Source organism: Macaca nemestrina, chromosome 5, assembly GCF_043159975.1.
Source record: "Macaca nemestrina isolate mMacNem1 chromosome 5, mMacNem.hap1, whole genome shotgun sequence".
NCBI lineage: Eukaryota > Metazoa > Chordata > Mammalia > Primates > Cercopithecidae > Macaca > Macaca nemestrina.
The window spans coordinates 28,886,338-28,902,661 of NC_092129.1; the positions used below are offsets into that span (position 1 = coordinate 28,886,338).

The 16,324-nt window shown below is 39.8% G+C and overlaps 1 protein-coding gene and 1 pseudogene across 9 annotated transcripts in view; one reads left to right on the forward strand and one right to left on the reverse strand.

Moving 5' to 3' along the window:
- Positions 1–16,324, forward strand: part of LOC105465543 (sodium/potassium transporting ATPase interacting 2) — a 1,022,956-nt gene that overhangs the window by 460,201 nt on the left and 546,431 nt on the right. Inside the window, exon 1 of one of the 9 annotated variants that reach the window (XM_011713997.3) lies at positions 5,807–6,179. The exons of the other annotated variants lie outside the window; for them this stretch is intronic. Within the exon in view, the coding sequence (XP_011712299.1) occupies positions 6,171–6,179 (9 nt within the window). The 5' untranslated portion in view covers positions 5,807–6,170. Of the gene's footprint in view, positions 1–5,806; positions 6,180–16,324 lie in introns of those variants that run through there. 9 annotated transcript variants of the gene reach the window in all.
- LOC105465771 (ralA-binding protein 1 pseudogene) lies at positions 10,980–13,640 on the reverse strand (annotated as a pseudogene).

Here is a 16,324-nt window from a genome sequence, read left to right on the forward strand (position 1 = left end):
AAAGATGGAGTTTCACCATGTTTGCCAGGCTGGTCTCAAAATCCTGACCTCAGGTGATCTGCCTGCCTCAGCCTCCCGAAGTGCTGGGATTACAGGCATGAGCCACCGTGCCTGGCCTACGTGTTCTACATTCAATTGAAGTAATTTTCCCAATTGAGCAAATTCTCACTCCTGTTTTATTATATTTAGCTAGCTGTTGGTAAAGGACAAACCTATGAGAGTGACATATGCCAAAGTATTGTACTTTGTTTTATGAAGAGACTGGCTTTTAGGAAATGGTGAATTGCTTTCTTCTTACTTTTTGTGGTGGGAGGCAGTGGAAAGTGTAATAGTGCCGTGTAGATTGATTTGTATTTTTCTTTTCCACTCGTGGTGGGTTTTGTTTCACTGTTTTATTATAAAAAGCAAAATAATGGGAGTTTTCCAAATATGAAAGGATGTGACAAATATAGGTGTGATACAGCCCAAGATAATGATTTTGAATATGAAGAAATCCTACATGAAGGACTTGGAAGTCTTATTACATTACTTCATCATTAAAACGACACTAAAATTTGATGGCAGTTTCCTCTAAGCACTGTTGTTTTACCATCCTTAAATACTGAAATATTAGAAATCTAATATCTTAATATTAGAAACATTAAAACTAGATAGTAAAATGCTTTAACAACGACAACAAAAAAAGCATTACAAAACAATAGTATAACCTAACATATGCTTCATCTCTTCATGAGCACTTAATTATTACTCTAATGTAGTCACCTCTATTTATAGTCAGCTTTTTATCGTGCTTAATAGCTTTTCTCGTTAAGTCCCTGACTGCTTTAGTCTTCACACTGAACAGAAGTCTCCAAAAATTGAGGCCAGGTGATGAATTAGGTCCATTGGCTCCGATAGCGAACTAGTAGAGTCCGGTTGTCTAAACAGCTATTCCTGTTCAATTGCATCAGTGTGTTTCCCTCCAGGGTGATAATTGCTCAGACCTCATTGTGGCTCATTTCTTTATAATGCCCATAACAGTGCTTTTTCAAGGGAAGGAACTGCATATTTTAGTGCTGTGATAAAATGCAAGAAGGCATGCTGCTGTAATGTGGTTGGCCCCATCTTGTGTACAGCTATGAACATTTGTATTTATGACAGCCATTTCACACTTGTATATTTGGGAAATGGTGAAATGTTGATGTGCTCATATACCAGAATTTGTGAATTTTTCATATTCTGCTAGGAATAAAATATACTTATCTAATTTCAAACATTTGTTTGAACAGTGTCTACCTGGGGGTGTGGGGGAAGCAAAGTAGTTGTCTACCTCCTCAGTCTGTAAAGATAATATGCAAGTTAATTCATGCTGGTAGTTTGAATGAGGCACAGCTGCTGGATAACCATGTGATTCATCTATTTCGCGGAGGATGCCGCATTTTTATTCCACAGCCATGGAGCAATAGAAGGAAAGCTTCCATTTGGTACATTTGTTACAAACAGAAAATAAGAGAAAGGGAGGCTCACCTATGAATACTAAATGAGGGAAAGCCTATCACAGTCAGGGATCAGAATGTTCAAACTTCTTTGTGTTGCTCATTGATGCACAAACAAACCACATGAATCTCTATTTGCTCAAACCATAATTGAAACCATCACCCCAGTCCTGACCAGTTATAGGATGCTTGCCTTAAAATATGCTCTTACTTGTCCTTTGGTTTGGAAATCCCACAGTCTCTGTTCTGTTTCTGGTTTATCTACCCAAGTCGCAGATATTCTGTGTTGCTGGTGTCTATGGGGTGTCATTTCCTTGCTTGGTTTGCTGCTCTTCAAAACCTTTGCAATCATAAAGGAGCAGCATCACCTTTATTTGAAGCTCTTCTCCACTGAACAAATAGATATGAAATAGAAAGTTGATTTTAGACATCCAATTAAATCACTCTCTTACAAGGGAAATTACCCCATGGAGTGTGGACACGTTAGTCTATTCTCAGCAAGTCAGTTGGCAAAAAGGAAGCCATTTTATCTTTGGGCTCTGAGGTCATCATTTGGGCAAAAATACTTTGAAGGTAGGGAAATGGTGTCACAACAAAAATCCAAAAGGTCATCACCCACAGATACAGGTCATAAATTTATCTTAGGAAAACTGCACTGGTTTATGATGAAGGTGACTTTTCTCTCACATATTTCTGCGAAAAAGGAGATAGTTAAGGGAGTTCTTATGTACTTATGTGTAATTCATAAACTTATTAAAGAATGAAAGGTACAATCTGATCAATTTTAAATTTAACCAACCACATTTGCTATTCCAGAGCCCATAAAAAGGTAATCCAGGAAATAGATGCAAACTGGCAATTGTTAATGCTGTTATACAACTTCAATGCCATTACCAGAAATAGAGAAAAAGAAAACCCATAATCCTAAATCTGATAGTTCTGTCCTAGTAACATTTCTTTTTCAGTAGTTTAGTATGATTAAGAGTAGATAAGTCTTGGAAATTGGAAAAGTCTTGATTTCCAGTCTTTTCTCTAATGTTTGAGCTTAGACAATTTAGTTAAAATTGTCTAAGTTAAAATTTAGTTTTTTAATTTAGTTTAAAAAGCCTCAGTGTCTTCATCTTTGCAGCAACTGAAGAGCCTATATCATAGCATTCTTGATTAGAGAAAAGATATTTCTGATACATTGTAAACACTAATAAACAGTAGCGAATACAATGTATGTGTGTCAACAGGATAGAGTTTATCTTCAAATAATTTTCTTCTGCAGTGTCTTTCCTCCCGGGTTGACAATGTTTCAATTAGCATTCTGGTTTTTTTGGTAAAATATTAGATGACAACTAATACACAAGCAACATGCAAAAGCTATAACTTCTTTTAGAATTGAGGGAGATAAATAAAATCTTATGCCTGAGATCTCTGATGGTTTTCTCTAAGGCAGTGTCACTGAATGGGTTTTGTTTTTTGTTTTTGTTATTTTTTTCACTACAGGACAAATTTCCACACCTCTAATCAGACTGGTCATACAAAAAAAACCATTCCATTGTCAAAATAGATGAAAGCAGATGACTGAAGAATTTAGAGCTTTTGTGTTTGTTTCTGTTGTGCTGAACTAACCAAAGGGTAAAACATTCTCTGGGAATCTCTAGCTTCAAGCTTTGGTTGCCCTTGCGTGCACCTTTGAAAATGCTCCACTGACAGAAACTCCTAACTGATGGAGCCAAGTTCCAGATCTGTGGTTTAAGATTTGCTTCAGGGATCAGGTTGCTTAAACTTCCTACAGCTCTTATGAGCTCAGAGTATGAAATTCATCTTTCAACTCACCCAGAACTAATGTATTTGCCCAGTATTTTCTGAACAGTGTGCTTTATCTTGGAGAATAACATATTTAATTGAGACTTCTTGATTATAAAATTAGAAATTATTTATGTAAATAAAAACTCAGTTTTTCTGAACCATTTATGAAAGCTCATTTGAAATACAGCATAACCTAATACAATTTACATAAGACCTAAAAAGGTCTACTCTAATTTCCAGGATATAAGAGGAAAGAACAGTTCATAATAGAGATGAGTTTGCACTTGCATTCCTGTTTCAAAACCTAGCAAATGCTTATAAAGCACTGCCTTGTGGCCAGCACTCCTTTATGCCCTGGACATATGTTAATTCATTTAACTTTTTTTCTTTTTTTTTTTTTTTTTTTGAGTTGGAGTGTCACTCTTGTTGCCCAGGCTGGAGTACAGTGGCATAACCTTGGCTCACTACAACCTCCGCCTCCGGGGTTCACGTGATTCTCCTACCTCAGCCTCCCCAGTAGCTAGGATTACAGGCACCCACCAACAGGCCCGGGTGATTTTTTATATTTTAAGTAGGGACGGGGTTTCACCATGCTGGCCAGGCCGGTCTCGAACTCCTGATCTCAGGTGATCTACTGCCTCGGCCTCCCGAAGTGCTGGGATTACAGGTGTGAGATGCCATGCCAGCCAATTCATTTAATTCTTAAACAGTCATATGAAGCAGATGCTATTGTTTTACTCTTTTTAAAGATGAAACAAAACAAAAACCCTGAGGTATACACAGGAATTAAATTGGTCAGAGTCACACAGTTGCTGAGCGGCAAAGCTGGCACTAGAATCCAGGCAGCAGTTCCAAAGCCTGCGCTCACACAACTCTGTAGATTTGTATATTTGCATTATTTAGTTGTTTCAGTGTGCCCTGTGACAGCAAGAAACGAAGGATCAGAACTTGAATTATGGAGGTGATCTTCATTCATTAATCTGTTCCTTCGTTCATTTTTTGGTACAAGTCCTTGAACCAAAAAACCAAAGTCAAGATCTTGTAAAAATATTTATTTTCTTAGCTCCTTATTTTAGTACATCCAGGGAACTGTGAAAAGCAAAATGATAACTTGAAATTATGTAATATCTAATAATATAAAACTGACAGGACTTGAAGCTATATGGTACAGAGATTAAGAACATAACTTTGGAACCAGTCAGACCTTCAGACAAGTTACTTAACCTATCTGGGCACTAATTTTCTCAAACTATAAAATAGGGAAAATAACAGTTTTCACCACATAAGATTGATTGAAAGAGGAAATTAAATAATACATATGTAGCAAGTATGAATCTCTGGTAGGCAGGGCCTATATTCTTCACTTTCTACAGAACACTTAATTTCTTCTTTTAACTTTATTCTGCTTGACTGGTGGCAAGTTTAACCTTAGTCATTAGGGGAAGTTCTCTCTTCCCTGTAGTCTGGTCATGGTTCCATTAAGTTACGTAGTTCCAAGGCATTTTGAGAGCAGTAGGTGTTCCTCCAATTATATTTCTCATTGGATAATTTAAATTTTCTCAGTCTTCCATAAAGTGCTTTGTAAATTCAGATGAAAGCCCAGCCTCTCATCCAAGCTGGGGTTCCTGAGCCCATCTATATAGATGTTGCATGGAGGCAGTTATTGAGTAGGGGTTTACCTCGGTACACCACTGAGGCATCCATCATTCCTGTCGTCTGCTTCTTCGGGTCTGCTGGCCTTTTTTTGATTCCGTACCGTATGTGGCACTCTCTACTTAAAAGCCCTTCTCAGCCATTTTCTCTCCTTGTCTTACCTTATTTCTTATGTCACAGTGTAGAAGCAATGAGTTTTCCTGTACTCTGGAGACCCATAGAGACCTCTTTCATCCTGTGGTTCCCTGCATCCTGGATGAAAACTTTCCAATCTTTGGTGATGTGGAGTGTGTTTGTACGGGAGGACAAAGGCAACCTGATCCTCATGAATCTCTTTTCTTATAAGGGGAGAGCCTCTTAATACAAATTTTTAAGTAATTCACTGGCTATTTCTAATCCTGTCCCTTCCTTCCACCTCCTTGAGGCAAGAATGAAAGTACTCAGTACGTAGAAAATGGAGGAGAATACTGGAAAGGGATAATAAAATATTAGAAGAAAAAAACTATAAATAAATATCTTAAAATTCTTACTGAAACACCTAGGGTTTGATCTAGGTCCTGCTGCTCGCTACACAGAAAGCCAATCACTGAGACAATAAGTATGGCAGGGAAGAAGGCTTTATTCAAGTGCTGCAGCCAAGGACAATGGGAGATCTGTCTCAAATTGGAATACAATTGACAGAATAAAATTGGGGGTTTATGTATTGGGGAAAGAATACAACTACATGTGGGTAAACGGACATCAGAGAGGGGTAGAGAAACCATGAGGATGAGGGGCCTGGCATCTCATTGTCTGGGTGTGGTGGTCTGGTGAGTTTCAGTCCCTTGATGCTATCTGGGAGGGCTGAGAGTTTGTTTCCTGAGGAAGGAACTCAGATTAGGCAAAAGTAAACTTGAAGCTTTCGAAACAAGAAAGTCAGTTTCTATGTTTATTTAAAAAGACTATTAATGTCAGTTCTATGGGTCAGTTTCAAAATATGATACCAACAAATATTACTCAAGGATTTGATGTAGATAGGTTAGTACTCAGTAAATGCTTGCTTTCATTGCTACTAGTCTTGCTGTCATTGTAATTACTGATAATAGGTAAAGAACACAAGGAAAAACAGAATCACCACAGACCAGAAGACAGAAGAAGAACCTGTGCCTTTAAAATCAAGCCCAAGGCAGAGTGGGTCCACTTTCTGTCTCTGAAGGCTACTGATGCCTAGATGACTATTATGGTGGTTCTTGGCTATCTACACCCATGCTGCAGGTGGGTGATCTCCCTGGACACCTCTTCTTTTCACCTTTCATCATTCCACAAGCTTATATACAAAAATAAAGTGTTATGGGGCCATTCTGTGAATAAGACACTCGAATGTCAAGGGATTTCTGCTTTCTGACAAAGTATAAATTAAACCAAATAGTGATGAATATTCTTTATTGATTCTAATTGATTATGATTTTGTTGAAGATAATGAACTCAATGATTAGTAATGATTACACAGCTAGTTAGAATTAGAATTGCATCGATAAATCACTCTAATAACAAGCAAGTGCCTTCCATTATAACAATTTTGTTATGTCCAAAAAACTCATTTTCATAATGGAGATTCATTTAGTTTTTCAGCAATATATACTGAGCACCCATAAAATGTCAAGAACCATTCTGTGGACTAAGTATATGTTTGCAAGCCATAGAGAAAAATCTCAGCCTTCAAGGAGCTTACATTCTAGTGGGGAAGATGAGAAATCAGTAAGATAAAAAAGTAGCATGCATAGTGTGTTAGAGGGTGCTAAATGCAAATGAGAAATAATAAAGCAGAAGTGGGAAGTTTGGAATGTGTGGTCAAGGTGAGACTGTAATTTTAGACAGAGTGACCGGGATAACCTTTGAGTAAATCACTGAAGGAAGTGAGAGAATAAACCACATGGGTCTCAGGGAAACGAGTTCTCCAGGCAGACAGGACGGAACATGTAAAAGCGCTGAGGCAGGAGAATGCCTGCTGTGTTCAAGAATCAGCAAGGAGACCTAGTGGAGTGAATTGCAGGAGAGGTACAGGAGAGAAGGGGAGGGTGAGACAAATCAGGAGGAGACTCGTGCCATTGGCAGGGGGGTTTCTTTTACTGTGCGATGGGAAGCCACTGGAGAACATTTCGCAGAGGGGGTGACATGATTTTATTCTATTTTAAGAGGATTACTCTGGCTTTTATCCTGTAAATAGATTGCAAGGGAACAAGGGCATGGAGAATTCTCTAATTTATGAGCTATTGTAGAGAAAATGTTGATATAGTTGAGACCCATTCAATTCTAATTCTAGAAATTCTCCTTTTCCTGTGCTGCAGTCTGAGAATTTTGAGAAGTGAAATTCTAACTTCTACATTTGTACTTACATCCGCTCAACACTCAATAATTGTGCTGAGAGTAATATGTGTGAGATGTAGTTCTTGGCCCTGTGAGAAATACTGTGATGAACTAGAGAGGACTGCCCACAAGAAATTCTCATTTCAGAAGCTGTGATATAACCTGTAAATGTTAGACTTTGAGAACATTTATAGAGATGGAAAAATAGCATAAAGAATTGGCTACAGTGATGTGGTTGTTCAGGTCTCTGAGAAAAACTCTCAGGCCAAAAATGTCATCTAAAAAATTTCAGATAGGAGAAATAAACAGATAAGCTGTGATACAATCTTGTCTTGTTTTATTTTTCTTTCATTCCTTATTTTCATTTTCCTTTTTTAATCTCTTTCTTTTAACTGTTATGCAAGGAAACCAAGCATGTTGACATCAATTACTCACAGCCTTAACTGATCACTTCGCCAAATCACTAAGTTTACAGATGACTACCTATTTTCCATTTTGAATTATCAAGGAATTAACAGTTCGACAATGTTAGTTACACCTGCTTCACATGTTTGGATCCCTCAGACCACGAGGGAACTATCTTAGTAACAACCTAGGTGACTGTCGTAGTCATTGAGATGTAGTTGAACTGTAGCTGTTAAATGGAAAGCATTCTACCACATAAATAATTGAGGTTTATATGACAATTTGAGGCTGGTGTGGTGCATGACACCTGTAATCCTAGCCCTTTGGGGGCCAAGGTAGGCGGACCACTTGAGGTCAGGAGTTCGAGACTAGTCTGGCCAAGATGGCAAAGCCCCGTCTCGACTAAAAGTCCAAAAATTAGTAGAGTGTTGTGTTGTGCCCCTGTAATCCCAGCTACTCGGGAGGCTGGGGCAGAACAATCTCTTGAATCCAGGAGACAGAGGTTGCAGTGAGCCAAGATCATGCCACTGCACTCTAGCCTGTGTGAAAGAGCGAGATTCCATCTCAAAATAAATAAATAAATAAATTTTTAAAAAGTAAAAAATAAAAATAAAAATAAATGGAAATTTGAAATGGGGACAGCCTTAATATCCGTGCTTTGTTTTCTATTTTTCTTCAGGCTGGGTGGAGGGGCTCTCCTCTGCTTGCCTGGTACCCAATAAGTGCCTATGTTAGTGGAATGTATCAAAATTAACTGAAAATTTGCCTGTGCCACCCTGCCACCTCTTTGACGGCAGGGTCAGGTGTTATTCACACCTGTTCATGACCACCCCAGGGCCTGACAGATGTTAGTTGTTCCATAAATGTTTATTGCATTAAACTGTTGAACTGGCTGTGAATATAGCACTTAGGTGACTTTCTTATGGAGGGCAAATAGGCACTGAATAATCATTTTTGAGTGCCAAATATTTATCAAATACCAGGCACTCATAATCCAAAGATGCATCAAATTCCATTGCCATCCTGGAAGAGCCCGAAGTCCAGTGGAAGAGAGAGACTTGAAAACTCATAACTGTAACCTGGGGATGTGACTATAACAAGTTTAATCTGAGATTTAGACAACACACGGAAGGGCTACTCGTCTCTCTTGAAATTGCAGCAGGATTCACTGAAAAAGTTTAATAAAGACCTTGAAGAGTGGAAATTGTTTTGTCTTATAAAGAAAAGTTGGAAACTTATTACAGGAAATGCACAGCAGATATTGAAAGCTCTAGAGGTATGAAAGTAAAAATGCTGTCAATTCCTAAAATAGTTTAGGCCTTGTTTGTGAGCATATTGGATGAGTGGGATGAGAGCTTAAGCCAAAAGCTAAAGGGATTTATCACATATGAGAATGAATTTGAATGTACAGATTGGTTGAAAAGAAATGGAAAGTTATATAGAAATGATAGGCTAGAATTGTATTTTAGAAAGGTCATTTTGGTGACATATGGAGGATGGATTAGAAAAGGAAAAGACCAAAAGCTGGAAAACCAGTTAGGTTGATAACAAGCAACGATGGGCCCTCACATTGTGTATTGCTGTGGTTGGAAATGTGGACTCTGGATCGAGCCTACCTGGGTTTGCCTTCTGGTCTCCATGATCTTGAGCAAGTTAGTTAACCATTTGGTGCTTCAGTTTTCTCATCTGCATAAGGAGAATATTCAGGAAAGCTGTATAAGGGATGTTATAAGTATTAAATTAATGAAGCATATAAAGTTCATAACAAATAGTAACCATTTAGTAAATATTGCTTGTTATAATTAAAATCTCATTGGAATATCATAAACATTTTGTGAGGAAGATGCAGTGTTTACACTCATTTTTTTTTTTCTTTTTCCCAAATGGCTGTTGAATTTATTTGCTTGATCAATAATGGTCCTGGCAAAAATTAGTTAACCAATGCTGAGACATTTGTAATGAAATACTAATTTTAAAAATCCATGACACCTTGATAGAAATTAGAGTTTACACAAACAAAAAATGAACCTTCGATATTGCCAGCAGCTACAAAGTGAATGTACTGAGACCGACAGGACAGCAAGAAGGCATTTGCACATTTATATCTGACACCCGACCATACTTTCAGTCACCAGAATATCTTCTCTCTAGATTTAAAAAAATAGTATGCTGATTTCTATAACAAAGCTTTTTTCCATACAAAAATCAAATAATGGCCAACGAGTCACAACAGTGCAATAGGTAGAGGATTAAAAACTGCATCAAACAGGTGCTGAAAATAAATACTACCTAGGAGGAGGAGGAGAGAGCCCTCGTGTGGGGTTTGTTTTTGTCCCCTTGAGTGTGTGTGTGGGGTTTGTCTTCCGAGCCACGAGCCTGGCCTGTCTCACGGTGCTATTCACTCTGACAGAGTGCACCTGCAGCACGTGCCTCCAGGGCTCGGCCTCCCAGAAGCCTCAGAGCATCAGAGCATCCGTCTCATGTCTCATCGGATGGACCAGAGACAAGAAAATAGGGTGGGGCGAATCACAGTTACCATTCAAAGGAAAGGAATTTTTTTCTATTGCTCAATCTTGTCAATTGGGAGTCAGTCCACCAGTAGGTTCACTGAGACGATATGGATAATTTCAAACTTTTGTTTAAGAGCATATATATGGCTTATTCAGACAAGGAGACGTGTACATTCTAGCCCAAGCAAGCAATCAGAGTCATTCAGTTTTTAAGGAAGGTCAGTCGTTTAAAAGATTTCTGGTTTGGGCCGGGCGCGGTGGCTCAAGCCTGTAATCCCAGCACTTTGGGAGGCCGAGACGGGCGGATCACGAGGTCAGGAGATCGGGACCATCCTGGCGAACACGGTGAAACCCCGTCTCTACTAAAAAAATATAAAAAACTAGCCGGGCGAGGTGGCGGGCGCCTGTAGTCCCAGCTACACAGGAGGCTGAGGCAGGAGAATGGCGTAAACCCGGGAGGCGGAGCTTGCAGTGAGCTGAGATCCGGCCACTGCGCTCCAGCCCCGGTGACAGAGCGAGACTCCGTCTCAAAAAAAAAAAAAAAAAAAAAAAAAAAAAAAAAGATTTCTGGTTTGAGCAACATCCTCTGTGGATGCACCAGGCCAAGGTGACTACCTTTGACCAACCCAGTGAGAAGACCTTTGCTGGTCCCCGCAGTGAGGAACCCGCGGGAACCGGCGGCCTCCTCCCCGCGGGCCTGCGCTGCCCAGGGCGGGTGGGTGGGCTCCACAGGCAGCCCATCTGTGGCCAGATAGGCCGTCCTGGTGACTCGGGCTTATGGACTGCGGTTTACAACTGCAGGAGACAGTTAGGAGGGTGGACCAGGGAACACCCACCAGGCGCTGCTCTGACCAGTCAGAGAACGTGAGGCAGCTCCCCCATAGGGATCTGCACCGAGAAGGTGTGGAAGGCACAAGCAAGAGTGACGGTACCAGAGATCCCGGAGGGCGTGGCTCGCGGCGGCCACAGCAGGTGCAGCGCTGACCTGGTGTGGTTCCCCCCTTGAATGAGAAAGAGATCCTGATTCTGCTGTGATAAAAAAGCAAAGAAAGACGATTTTTGGTTTAAAAAGAAGCCACTCAAGGGTTAAAATAGTTATTTTAAGTTAACAAAGAAAATTAATCTTCAAATAAGCTGACACTATCTGGAAAACTCATCTGTCCCTAAAGCCCACAATGTGTCCACTGCTTCGTCCTCCCATGGAACCTGAGCCTGACGCGAAGGAGTCAGACGTGTGACAGAGGAAGAGTCTGAGAAGAGAAGACACCTTTACAGAATGTACAGCGGGAGAGCCGGCCTGGCCCCCGGGTTACAGTAAGATGCACGGGTCCTTTCAGTGTCGCGGACTCCAGACGGCCGCGCAGGCTGCTCAGATGGACGTCTCCTTCCTGTCCCTGCTGGGCGATGGCTTCGCCGGCTCCTTGCCTGCCTTTGGCTGCTCTTTAGCTGCTTTCGGCTCGAGGACGCCGTCTCTGGGCGGCTAGACGGCACCCCCGCGCCACTCAGGCTCCTGGTCCTCCTGTGCCTGCTGCTCGGCCTTGGCCCGCTGCATCTGGAGCAGCTGCAGCTGCACTCGCAGCTCGATGATCGCCTCGCGCTCCTCATGAATTGCTTGATTTAATGATTGTTCTTTATTTCCAGCTCTTCGTTCTGTCTCTGTAAGTCTTCCAGAATGATCTGCAGCTCCTCCTCATCCTCACTCTCGCTCTCGCTCTCGGAGGAGTACTCCTCAGTCTCACTTCGGCCATGCTGCTGGCGACTCTGAATTTCGGCAATCTCAGCTCTGAGGCGTTCTATCTCTTCTTTTTCTGAGGCAATCTGCCAGCGCAGAAACTGCTCCATGGCCAGGAGCTCCTCCTGTTCAGTCAGGATCTCATTCTCCTGAGCCAGGAGAATATTTATAACTTCTTCATTTTCATTCATCTCTTCTTTGGAAACATCCTCTTTTGAAAGACTGGCTATCTCTTGTGCAATCTTGGTTTCACACTCCTGTCTTTTAGCTTCTCTGAGTTTTCTTTTGAGGGCTGTCAAAATTCTTTGTACTTCCCATAATCTTTCTTCTTTAGACAAATCCTTTATCCCGCCCTGCAGATCTCGATGTAAACAATTCAAAAGAAACTCCTGTCTCCTGATCTCCTCCTTGATGCCCGCCTGGGTCTCCAGCAGTGTGGGCATCGTGGCCATGTTAGACCATCGCAGAGGTTTCGTCACTTGCTTTAGTACCACATTTCCAAAGAGTTCTTGCACATGTGTGAAAAACACATACAGGACTCGATTGCTGATCTGCACGGTTGGGCTGAGCACTATAGAAATGTTCTGTATATTCATTTTTGTTTCCAGTTCCTTTGCGATGACATGGTCCATGTGCACAATGAGCCAAGAAATCAGAAGATAGTTACCTTCTGGCAGTTCTTTGAGTAAACGCTGGAATTCCTGCACTTTCCCAGTCTCCGTGGTCCTCCCACAAGCCTCTTCAAATCTGGGCATAAACTCTTTGGTAAGCAAATTCTCTGGAAGGTCTCGCAAATACTGCTTCAGCAAACTGGCTACAGTGTTAGGCTCATATTCTTCCAAGTTTGTAGACTCCTCCCGGTCATAGGCTGCTTTTAGCTCATCCACCTTTGATTTAATTCCTGATACTCTGTAGATGCCTTCACACTTCATGCCATACTTCTCTACATAATCTATACATTCACGGAAAATGGCTGGCAGCCGAATGCCATCATACATCATGGTCCTCTCTACTGCATCAGCCAAAGGAATTCCAAAAATGGGTTTGAGATTTGGAACATCAATCTGAGGCACCTCTGGCTCCTGAATTGGCTTTTTCTTTTTCTTCTTTTCCTTCCACTGTTTAACAACATCAGCTGCTGTCAAGTCTTTTGACTTCTTCTCTTTATGTTTTTCTTCTTTGTGCTTTTCTTCTTTATGCTTTTCTTCTTTGGGTTTCTCTTTTATTTTAAAATCCTTTTCCTTCTTTTTAGAAAAGCTGGGCTTCTTGAAAACATGGATACCCTTGGACCTCTTCATTTTAGAAGGACTTTCTGCCTCATCTCCAGAGCTATCTTCCTGAAAGGCTGCATAGCCTTCAGTCCTCTTTTCCTTTTTCTTAAATTTCCCTTTTTTCTTCCCATGATCTTTCTCATCATCAGACACTATATCAGGAGGCTCATGGAGGATGTCGTGGGGAGGTGAAGGCTCGCCAGTGCGGTACAGTCCAGGAAACTTAGTAGGGCTGATCTCTTCAGAGCTGGGGGTCCGGGTAAGCCCGCTGCCATGCTCCACCCTGCGGTGTTCACTGGGGCTGCTTGTGGGGGGCAGGAAGCACTCAGTCATGCTGATGCCCTGACTAGGAAAGGACGAGGTCTTCTCTTTACCTATCCATTACACCTGTGCCTGCCGCCGCGCGACCGCCCGCCCCGCCGCAGCCTCCGCCTCCTCGCGCTCACTCTGCCGCCGCAGCCACCGGAGCCGCCTCCTGCGCTGCGCCGCAGGCCGGCCTGGGGCGCCCCATTCCCACCCCGCCCAGCCTCCGCTACACTCATTTTATAGTTATAAATACTAAGGCTTCTGGAGTTTAAGTCACTATGATGGCTAAATACTATATTTCATACATTTGCATATTAAGTACATGTATAAGCAGTCATAAGACAATGGGAAAAAATAAGAGTTTATTATTTACTAATATCTATCAATGTATCTTGAATTTGATAGACTTATTAAAATCATGCAGTCATGAAGCTCTCATTCCCTTTAGATTTTTACTGCAAATTCAGAAGTTTAGAATATAACTGAAGCAATCACATGGCATCTATAGAAAACAAGGTTTGGAACTATACAGCAGAAAAGTACAGACTATAAATGATAACATTTGCTCATTGGCCTTGCTCTGCTGACACAAGCTTCAATCTGCCTGACTCCATACCTATATTTGTCCTGTCAACTGAAGAGATACTCTATAGACTCTTAGTTTCCTAACATGGCCATGTTAATACATTTTACAAAGTTGCGTATCTTGTCAAGAAGAAAAAAAAAAAAAATCATTACATAGTTAATTCGTAGTCTTCTATCATAGTAACAGGCCAGATAAGGTCTAACTAAGGTCTTAGAACTTATTTGTAAACCATATCATCTATGCTACTATAAATGTTTGTTTGTTTGTTTGTTTAATTTAAATGGCAGGTGACAACACCATCTCCCAGCTTAGCAAATGTCCTATGTCCCTCATGATTCTTTTAAGACATGTAGTACTTTGTTATACTGTTACTCAGACATGCATAATATCACTTGATTAAAAAAAGAAATTCAAATTTCAGAACCATCTATGCTTTATCAAGCAATTTCTATGGGTGAGTTCCTGATGTGCAAACTATGGAAAATGGCAATTTTGAAGCACCTATCAGATAAATTTTCAGCAATGTGATGAAGGAGCAGATAAACATCTGTTTTCCTTGTCGGATAAAGGAAATAGAACACCCTGTGGATAAGTCCTAAGTATCTCTTAATAGTTGTTGGACTTCCTCAACTCATATGGGCTTAAGGTGTCATAATTCACAAAGTAAAAGTTTCTTTTAGTTTTCATAAGGACAATTTATGTGTGTAGCAGGGGGAATGAGAAGCTATTTAACATTGGAGAAGTGCATTAAAAATTACACTTTCGATATTTATTTAGTAGTATTTTGTTTAAACTCTTCTTTTGGATCCCGAGTTCCATAGCTTCTAGTATGCAGATGCCTCACCTCACCAACCACTCCTGTATTCACTCATCTCCTCTTGCCTCTGTCAGTGCCCAGTCTGGGAGATCTCCTAAAACATTACCCAGATGGTGTGGAGAACAATAAGCCATAGTTGGCAAATATATATTAAACTTTGAAAGATTGGTTTTTTCTTTATACAGTTCTAAATTTTGGTTTGATTTTTCAGGGCAATCGTAAGTTACATTTCTAAATAAAAATAAGTCTAATACAGAAAAAAAATCTATAGTTGGTTATTTCAACTGGCCAATTACTTCTGATGAAATTGCTCTATAAAATAGATATAAAACCTCCTGTATCACTAAATCTTAATTACATTGTGGATGTGGAAACTAGCACTACTCAGTAGCCTTAGAAAAAGATTGGACCCCCAGTGGGAAAAGGATGCTGAATAACGGATGCCATAGCCTTATCATTTTTGCATTTTTGTGATAAATTCTTGAGTAGGTCAATATTTAAGTATAGTTTTTAATTTTTAGTTGCTATTTTAAAATCTATATCTCATTCAGTGTCACCTAATGTTTAATAACAATAATGTTTGAACTTGTGTATACCAGCTATATAAAATGGTGACTAAAACACCATTCCAATCTTTAATATGTTTGAAGTCTTGGTATAAGTCATTTATAATTCATATCTCATAATTTTTATTGTATATTTGTTGATAAAAATCACTGCATAAATTTCACCATTTGTGCAGACTGGTCCACATCCAAATTATATGGCCATGTAAGCTGTATGTATATTATATAGATATATACATAGATGTAAACATGTAGATATAGAAATAGGCATGGATCTAGATATGTACATTTACATTTTCAGAAGTCATTTGGGCCTATAGCATTTGCTTTTTTTCAAGTTACTTCATTCAAATATGTTAAACTAATAGAAAGATGCATGCTTTCTTTATGTTAGTTAAACTTTACATCATATCTATGTATGTATTAGGTTCATGTTTGCTATCCATGACTATTTTCAACAATGGAAACAAACTTTGGAACAGTTTATAATTTAAAAATTATCCTACTCTTAGAAATATTAGAATATAGAAATATTATTTTCTTCAGCTTTATTTTTAATACTGTTGTATACCAAAGTTGTTTAAATAGGTTCAATTCAGGACATATAGCACATGCCATTCTTGTAAATATACCAATTTTAAAGTAAATACATACTTAGAATTTTCAAAATGGATACACTGAAACAAATAGCCTAAAATTGGCAATTTATTTTGTAATAAGATAACGGAAGGGAGTTTAGGCAATTTTATGTGCCTTTTATCAAAAAACCCAGAATTATTTTCCTACAGAAAAACCACCAGTGCAAGTAATTAGTAGACTGTGCTTTACTGACCAGGCTGCTTTCTAATTCTCACCATGAT